The sequence below is a fragment of the Podarcis melisellensis genome, assembly GCF_964234715.1.
Source record: "Podarcis melisellensis genome assembly, chromosome: 13".
NCBI lineage: Eukaryota > Metazoa > Chordata > Lepidosauria > Squamata > Lacertidae > Podarcis > Podarcis melisellensis.
The window spans coordinates 27,188,088-27,197,429 of NC_138545.1; the positions used below are offsets into that span (position 1 = coordinate 27,188,088).

Sequence of the window (9,342 nt, forward strand, 5' to 3'; positions counted from 1 at the left end):
TACCCACCCTCATTTCATGTAAAAATGCAAATTGGACCTTTAGTTGAATCGTACTTCTGAATTTTCAATGGAATAGCATTGTCCACTGCAACTGAAGACCAGACCTAATTTATAAGGTGCATGGTGGGCTATGTGAGAGAAATAGCCCAATTTTCAGAAGGAAATAGCAGGAGTTGCTGACCCAAACTGATAGCTTTTCTCTGACAGTTCTGTATAGGGCCTCCTTGACATGTCTATTTCTCAAAAGAAACAGTCAATTTTGTTTCAGCCACGGAATGATAACTGCAACTCTAAAGAGGTTATGATGGTGTTAGAAAACCACTTATCCAAGAGCTACAAATAGAGCCTACCATTCATGAGTGAGGTGTAGCACAGTGGCTTGCAGATGGCTAAATATTGATTGTACCACATCACAGCCAGGAGATATAAATATTCATATGATTCATATATCCTGCTTTTCTGTTAGATCTGTTTGGTACTTTTTGGCAGAGTAAAGGTCCGTATTTCTAAAGCTCTCTCAGAGGGTGAAAAAGCAGCTACTGCTGCTAGAAAGGAAGAGGTGAAGAAAGGCCTTGGCAAGCTTGGGATTCCATATAATGAGGTAGGAATTCATTTTGTGTGTCTGCCTCAAAGGAAGGAGTGCAATGAGGCTTATTCTCAGACAAGTTTGTATACAGTTGCAGATTCAGACTTTTTGCCATCTCTCCAGACTGAACAATGGGGGTAGAGACACTCCTTCAGGTATGCAGGGCCAAAACCATTTACGGCTTTAAAGGTCAGCACCAACACTTTGAATTGTGTTTGGAAACATGCTTGGAGCCAATGTAGATCCTTTAAGACCGGTGTTATATGGTCCTGGCTGCCGCATTCAGGATTAAATGGATGTCTACTGCTTCCGCTGCACCAGCTAATCTCACCAGCGTCGGAATGGGCTGATTAGAAGGCACTTTGACAAGTCTATCCACCCGCCAAAGGAGCTGGCCTTGCACAGAGAAAGCTTTTAGCCCAATCCTAAAGCCCAATCAGAGTAAGAATAATGTTTCCTGCCCTTAGCCTCCTGGTTAAATAAAAACCATCAACCAGATCGATGTTAGCTTTGCCCCACTGTTGCATCTCCACTGTGAGATATAAAATGCAGGTCCCAAGATTCTGAGTCCTGGGACCCCTTCATAATAAAGCCTGAACAAAATTGGTGAAGCAACAAAGAGTTTATTGATTACACATTTTTGAAAGTGTGGGCATCCAAAAGCAGCCACACCCAAGTTCAGTAAAACACAAGCATATATTTCAACCAAGCGCAAGGTCCCTCCCCTGCCTCCCTGTTGGTTGGGGGCGTACAGGGTTCACAGCCTATCATGACCGCTTAATTAAAATACTAAATTCTCTGCCTCTGTTGACATCTCCCATTCCTCTGAATTCAGAGACCATCACCCTTAATTACTTTTGGCCAAATAAGGAAGTGTGTTCTTATGCTTTTACACATTTACCCAAGTGATAAAGCCACTTCCCGACTGCCTCTTAGGTGGACATGAGTTCTGTCCTGCTGACGCATGCTGAAATGTCCAGATAAACCACATTCTAGCAGCAAACTGCCCTGTTTCCAGGCATTCTAACCCCATGCCAGTAAAGGTAAGCTTCTAAGCGAGGTTGCGGTTACTTAGCTGTCACAACCTTTTCCTTAGCTATTGCAACTTGCGACCTTTGGGCCTTTTATGAAAAAGTGATGTTTTCATTCCTTACATCCACACCCACAAAATTGCTCAAAACCTCTTGCATCTTTGCATGTTGTGGACAGGGTGATGAAGCAGTGTGTGTGTGTGTGCGTGTGTGTGTGTGTTGCCTCATCATTTAGCTTAATAGCCACTGAACTGGTAGTCTGAAACATACATGAATATCAATGCAGGAGTTAGGTATGCATATATCGTTTGCTCAGTCCCTGTCCAATGTGCAAAAACCTGGTGTTTGTAGTTGTGGGAGGAAGGAGTGGCCAAGAGGGGTTTATAAAGAGGGTAAATTAGGCCACTCTGCGTTCCTATGCCTGTCAAGCTGCCTTAAAGAACTAATGGTTTCCATTATAACCTGCCTCTTGTACAGCTGGGTTCTCCTACCTTTGCTCACAGCAAGCGAAGGTAAGGAATGTTCCGTGTATAATTTCTGGTTCGTTCAAGCTAGATTACTATGCAGTATTGGTGATTTCCACTTTCAGCAGATTTTATATAGACCTGGCTTGCATAAGCTATGTTCCCATCCAAGGCTAGAAACGCAGTGAGTTAATTCCTCCCGCTGCATTTCAAGCCACATTTGTGGCAGAGTTGTTCACATCAGAGAGAGGATGGGGATGTCTGCACCTGACACACATCATCTTTAGCTGTGATTTCTGCATTTCAGGGGGCTGAACTAGATGAGCTTTTGAGTCCCTTCCAATTCTATGATTCTACGGTTGCCCTGTCCCAGCAACCCCACCTGTGCCAGTGTGATGGCTGTTAGGGTATGCAGTGGTACCTCGGGTTAAGAACTTAATTTGTTCTGGAGGTCTGTTCTTAACCTGAAACTGTTCTTAACCTGAAGCACCACTTTAGCTAATGGGGCCTCCCGCTGCAGCCGCCACATGATTTCTGTTCTCATCCTGAGGTAAAGTTGTTAACCCAAGGTATTACTTCCAGATTAGTGGAGTCTGTAACCTGAAGCGTTTGTAACCTGAAGTGTTTGTAACCTGAGGTACCACTGTATTTACATTAGGGTAGTGGTAAAATGGGATATCAAGTCCAAACTACTACTACTACTACTACTACTACTACTACTACTACTCCTCTTCTTCTTCTTCTTCTTCTTCTTCTTCTTCTTCTTCTTCTTCTTCTTCTTCTCTTGCATACCCTCCAACATTCCTCCAATGAAAACATTTCTCCCTGCCAACTGACCCTCCTCAACCACCCATTTATTTCACCCCACAGCATTTCTTACCAGAATAATGGTGAGGGCCACCATTAATACACCAATGGGACGCAACGCATACACCCTCCACTGTCCTGAGAAAACTCCTTAATCCCAATTTTATTTTATTTTATTCTTTTGTAGATTTACAACAAGGAAAATACAAAGCAATAAATAAATTTTAGAAAGAGGCAAGATTAGATGCTGACCCACAAAGCATTTTTTAAAAGAAATATAAAAAATCTAGATTCGTTGTGCGCCGCTCCGCTCCCCCTTTCTTCCTACCCAGGGCAGCCCTACCTTCTGCCTGCCCCTCAGAGCCAGAGCGTTGTATGAGGCTGGGTCTCAGTGGTGGCAGCTTCTCCTCCTCCTTGCCTGCTCTCCAGCAACTGCAATGAGCTGCCCGAGGGAGGAGCCCAGCAGCCATGGCCATGGAGAGTCCATGGAGGGGCAACGGGATGCTGTCCTGCAGCTGCCACTGCCTTCATCTTCATCACTCAGGACAAGCACCAGTTCATCTTTCTCCCCAGGGAAAATAGGGATATTCTGGGATCAAATCAGAAGCTGGGATGGCTTTTGTGTCTCCAGGACTGTCCATTGAAATTTGAAACACTTGAAGGGTATGCATAAAGTGAGCTGTGGGTGTGTGAACTGACTAGTGCCAGCCACCCCTGCTGTTCAGCTGGCAGTGCATGCCAGGTCCCTAGAGCACCAAATCAACCAGCCTCCCAAGCTGGTCAACAATAGGAAGGGGTTAGTGAAGGGTCCTTCACCCAGCCTAACCCCCGGGTGCTGACCATGCCCTAAGTCCCTTACCTGCCTCCACTAAATACCAATGAGCTTGGAAGGATCCCTCCCCAGCCCAACCCAGCTGCACTGCTATTCATCTCCAAGACTGCTGGGTGGTTTTCCATGGTGAGAAGAGAACGCATGTCCTAAAGGAAAGTACTATCCAAAATAGGTAAACTAAAACTCTTTTTCAATAAAAATGAAAGAACTTAATCAGAAACCAGTTCCTCTCTTATTATACGCAGACGATGCTGTCCTACTATCATTAACGAGCTTGGGTCTGAAACGTCTTATATCTTCACTGATCCTTTACTGCGAATGCAACAAACTCTCTATAAATTATGAGAAGACAAAAATTTTGGTCTTCTCGAATGGTTGGAAATTAGAGAAATGGAAAATAAGAGGGCAAGAAATCCAACAAGTGAAAATCTATAGGTATCTGGAAATCTTATTCCAGAGCAATTTAGGGTGGGCAACCCATCGCACAAACGCCATAAAACAGGCAAAGTGCACCTCATCAGCAGTTGCCCGTTTTTACTATCAGAAAGGTAATTAATTTATTCCTGCGGCCAATCAGATATTTCAAACAAAAGTGCAATCCCAGATATTCTATGGAATCCCGCTATGGGTCCAAGCATATAACAGTGATTTAAAAAAGATTCACTCCAGCTTTCTGAGACGTATTCTTGGACTCCCAGCTATGATCAAATATGAAACAATGTGTGCAGAAATAGGCATACACACAATGGAATATTGGGCATGGTCCACCTCAATTGGAATATTGGGCATTGGTCCACCTCAATAAAGTACTGGTTACGCTGCCATTTTCGCTGCCCTCCATCAAGTCTGCTCGCTGATTTGCTCAATGACTCCTATAAATCAAGATGGTATCAGCACCTCGAAAAAAAGATTGAATCTTTAGGCATCGAGCTGGAGCCCCTGTACAATTCTAATGAGCAATACATTTTCCATAATATCCTAACTAGACTAAAGGATGTCGAGAGACAAAATATTATGGCAGCTGTAAACAAAATTTGCTCCCCCATATTCTATGATTTAAATATCTTAGATAGCAGAGCCAATTACGTCACTAAATTAATAATCCCAGCCCAACGTAGGGCTTTTATGCTGGCCCGTTTGAATGTTTTTCCCTCAGCATTTGTCAGGGGAAGATATCAAAACATTCCTAGAAACAAGAGATTCTGCAGATGTTCTATGAATGTCCCGGACACTGTAGAGCATATTCCCTTTCATTGCCCATTGTACAGTACGCTCCGTCAACGCGTGCTGTCCCCTCTCTCGGGTGGTCTGGAACCCCAGCAAGGTGAATGTGTGGGACTCTACCTATCCGACGTTGACCTAAGGGTAACGGCGGGGGTAGCCGAGTTTTTGGTAGCAGTCCTCCAAGGAGCAGGTTAACAAAGAAAACCATTGACTCTATATGTATATATATATATATGTATGTAGCCAACTGCTGCCCTTTTATATATATTTCAAGGCCTTTATATGTTATTTTCTCTTTTATGGTTTTATTCGCATAATGCCTAATAAAGGTTTGATAAGTAAGTACAAAAATGAAAGATGTTATAGAAAAGCCACCATAGATTAGGGTTGGATTCTGGTAAGATTTTAAGAGTGGGTGATTAGCTTTTTCCCATTTGTACAGACAATTACAAACACATTAAACCCTCACATCTGTGTGAGAGGCAATTGCCCTCTAAGGACACCATCCCAATGGTTTCTTTTCTCCTTGAAGGAATGCCATTTTTCTCTCTCTCATTACTTCTTTAAGAGGCTTAACCCCAACAGTGCTGCACTTAAAAGAAAACCTTGCTTACGCAATACTTTCTTCTTTCAAGTAGCTGACGACATTGCTTAGCTTTAAATACAGATGTGAAGATTTCAGAGAAGGAGAAAAGGAGAGAGAGAGAGAGAATGAGAGAGAACAAAATATTTGGGAGATGCTGTTATATGCTATTATTCACTTAAGATTCCCAAGGTCCTGTACAGTCAATGTACAGCTCTTTTGAAGATTAGCTGGAGTGTATAAAGGATTGTATATGGTGATCTCCAAACCCAGAAATGGGTGAAGGAAGTACACATACCACTCAACCCCAAAATGGAAACAACTTTGAGGTAAACCAATTTTTTACAATAGTTCTTCCTCCTCCCCCCATCCAACCTGTGGAGAGTGAGATTCCATTTTCTATATATTTGAGAGAGTGTGACAATCAAACCAATTGACTTGTACCAAAGCTGCCTAATGGGACCTGTTGTTTTGACAGTGACCATCTGAGTCCTGTACCAAAGCCTATAATCAAATTGTTTAAACAGCAGCAACTGTGCTTTTGGATGTCTAATTGGCAGCCCATAAAGAAGAGACATCCATTGTGATGCCCTCAATATATTATGGATCAGCTCCAGCCAGTTTGGTCATAGGTCAGGGTGGTGGGATTTGTAGCCCACAACATCTGGAGGGCACTATAAAGGGCTACCCTTGCCACAAATAATTTGTACCAAAAAGAATTCTAAAAAAGAAAGAAAATGCCCACAACTTGCTATCAAAGTTATATGCTGCAATGGAGAAAGAAACCACATTTGTATGGCTGGTCACTCTCTCTTTGATCTTCTGTGTAATACTGTGTTGATATATAGTTGGACTTCATGAAAGAGATTGTTCAAATCTGGGACTGATCATGGTTTATTTCAGAACACATTTCTACCCTACAAACTTGCAAACCTAGACAATAACAGTCTGTTATGTAATCATTTGCAATATGGTTTTTAACCTATTCATATATATTGTAGCTGCAAGCCACTGCTAGAGAAGGAGGGAATTCTGCATAAAATTGCTTGCATGGGTTGATGGTATCCAAACATATCCATGTTAAGAGTACACCCATTGTTATCAGTAGGAATTAATTGTTGCTATGATATCCTTACCCAGTTCTTTGTAATGTCTTGCAATAACATAACTTTCAATATTTATCCAATGAAAATAGGGACATCCCATTCCATAATGATAATTTTACGGTTTATACCCCACACAACATATTGGTTTTCCCCATCACTCTGGGCAGATTCCAACATATATAAAACCGTAATAAAACATTAAACGTTTAAAAAGCTTCCCTATATAGGATTACCTTCAGATGCCTCTGGGGTTGAATAACTAAATACCCTCCAACATTTATCCAATGAAAATAGGGACATCCTAAGGAAAAGCAAGGCATTCCTGGATCAAATCAGAAACTGGGACGACTTCTCTAAATCAGGGACGTTCCTGGAAAATAGTGACACTTGGAAGGTCTGCAGTAATGGTTGCTCCTGACATAGCAATGCAAGCATGGTAATCTCAGTCAGCTCTGGATACTAGCTCAGTTGCAAAGAATGTGATGTTGCACAACTTCTGCCGTTGATGTTGACCTCTCTTGATTCTCAAGCTAAAGTTCTGCACAGTAAGCTACTTAAATCTCATTGGGACTTTAAGCAACCTGTGTGTAGGGCTGCATCCCCATTCTCTAGCAGTGTGGCTCTCAAGAAGAGCCCATAGGTACAGAATAGAGACCTTCTTGCTAATGGTTGCCTTAAAAAATCCAAAAGTTAATATCCAACATAGTAAGTTCTACAGAGTTTTCATTTCCAGTGAGAAATTGAGTGGAAGTAACACAAGGAATACCAATAGCTAATAGCTTGGCACACACACCCTGAGAGGGTGGGGTATAATGGCATTCCTATATGAAGCAGAACCTTTAGTTCATATGAATAAGAATTGCCTTTCTAGAGCAGACCAGCTCAACCATCACTTTATTTCCAAGATTGGACAACCAGATGCTTCTTTAAGCTCTCAGAAGGAATCAATGTGATGATGACCACCGCCTGTTTATGATGTCTCTAATATCCTGTTACCAGGGCTGTATATATTTTTCCACCGAAAGATAATTCTCAGCAAAGAAAGATCCTTGCATTTCAGAGAAAATTATACTATTTACAGATTCACTATGGAAATAGCAGGTTAAGGCCATGGAAGCAGTCAATACATGTTATATTGAAAAAACAGCTAACATAATACCTACCCTTCAGATGTTGGGGACTACAAGTCCTTGGGCACCATCCAAAATTGTCAGTGGCCAGGGATGATGAGTGCCAGATTTCTGTAGCTACCTGCAACTTTTAGCTTGACATGAAATAGGTCCTCTATTATTCTATTGTTACTGCTGCTCTTTTACTTTTGCTGCTGTTTTCCATTTCATTCTTTTGTGTTTTAATTATTGGATTACTGCTGCTGTTATATTTACTTTTTATTTGTAAGCTGCTTTGAGCAGAAAAGCAGAATATACGAATCATATGAATCAATGAATAGTTATAAATCTGCTCTTTGTTTCACAACATCCTTTCTTTCCCTGCAGCAACTGCAAAACAGAACAAATCAAACTACCATTGCCAACTTCATTCTTCTTGGATTGGTTGATCATTACCCAGAACTGCAGCCTCTTCTCTTCCTGGCTTTCCTAGCAATCTACTTTATTACCATGGCTGGGAATCTCCTCCTTGCTGTGCTAGTTCTGGCTGATCTTCACCTCCACACTCCCATGTACTTCTTCCTAGGGAACCTGTCTTGCTTGGAGATCTGTTACACATCAACCATTCTTCCCCGGATGCTTTTCAGTCTTCTAACAGGAGAGAGATCCATTTCTGCTAATGGCTGCATTGCACAATACTATTTCTTTGGTTCCTTAGCATCTACTGAATGCTATCTCCTGGCTGTGATGTCGTACGATCGATATTTAGCCATCTGCAAGCCACTGCGCTACACCTCTCTCATGAATGGTAGGCTCTGCCTATGGCTTATTTGTGGCGCCTGGATAAGTGGTTTTCTAAGTAACACCATCATAACCTCTCTAGAGTTGCAGCTATCATTCTGTGGCCCCAACGAAGTTGACCATTTCTTTTGCGATCTGGCCCCAGTGCTGAAGCTTTCCTGTAGTGACACCCATGTGGTGGAACTTGCAACCCTCATCCTGGCATCCATGGATACCATACCCCCATTTCTACTTACCTTGATCTCATACGTGCTTATCATCATCAATATCCTCCAGATCCAATCCAAAGGCATGAGGCAAAAAGCCTTCTCCACTTGTTCTTCCCATCTCATTGTAGTGACCCTCTTCTTTGGGTCTCTCATCAGCGTCTACATGGCTCCTACAACTGACATACTGAAGGAACTTCATCAATACTTCTCTCTCTTTTATACAGTCTTAACCCCCATGGTCAATCCCCTCATATACAGCCTGAGAAATAGAGATGTCAAGGAGGCCCTATACAGAACTGTCAGAAAAGCTATTGGTTTGGCTCAGTTACCTTAACCTTTACTGGGTGGCATTTTATGTCTGTTTCTGATAACAAGGAAGTAAGGAGCTGCAGCAAAATCTTTGCACAGCATGACAGCATTACATAGGAAGCTGCCATATACTGAGTCAAACTAGTGGTCTGTTTACTCAATATTTCCTACACTGAGTGGCAGTGACTCTCCAGGATTTCAGATACTACCGAGCTTACCTGGAGATGTCTGGGGTTGAACCTGGGACCACCTGCATGCATTGCATTCCCACCAACCCCTCT

General features: G+C 42.3%; 1 protein-coding gene across 1 annotated transcript in view; it reads left to right on the plus strand.

The window, feature by feature from the left end:
• The window catches only part of LOC309354855 (olfactory receptor 5AP2-like), a gene marked incomplete at both ends in the record, with an annotated part of 215,639 nt that extends 206,553 nt beyond the window's left edge, over positions 1–9,086 (plus strand). Inside the window, one exon of the mRNA XM_081885119.1 lies at positions 8,286–9,086. Within this exon, the coding sequence (XP_081741245.1) occupies positions 8,286–9,086 (801 nt within the window). The remainder of the gene's footprint in view (positions 1–8,285) is intronic.
• Positions 9,087–9,342: the final 256 nt, after the last annotated feature.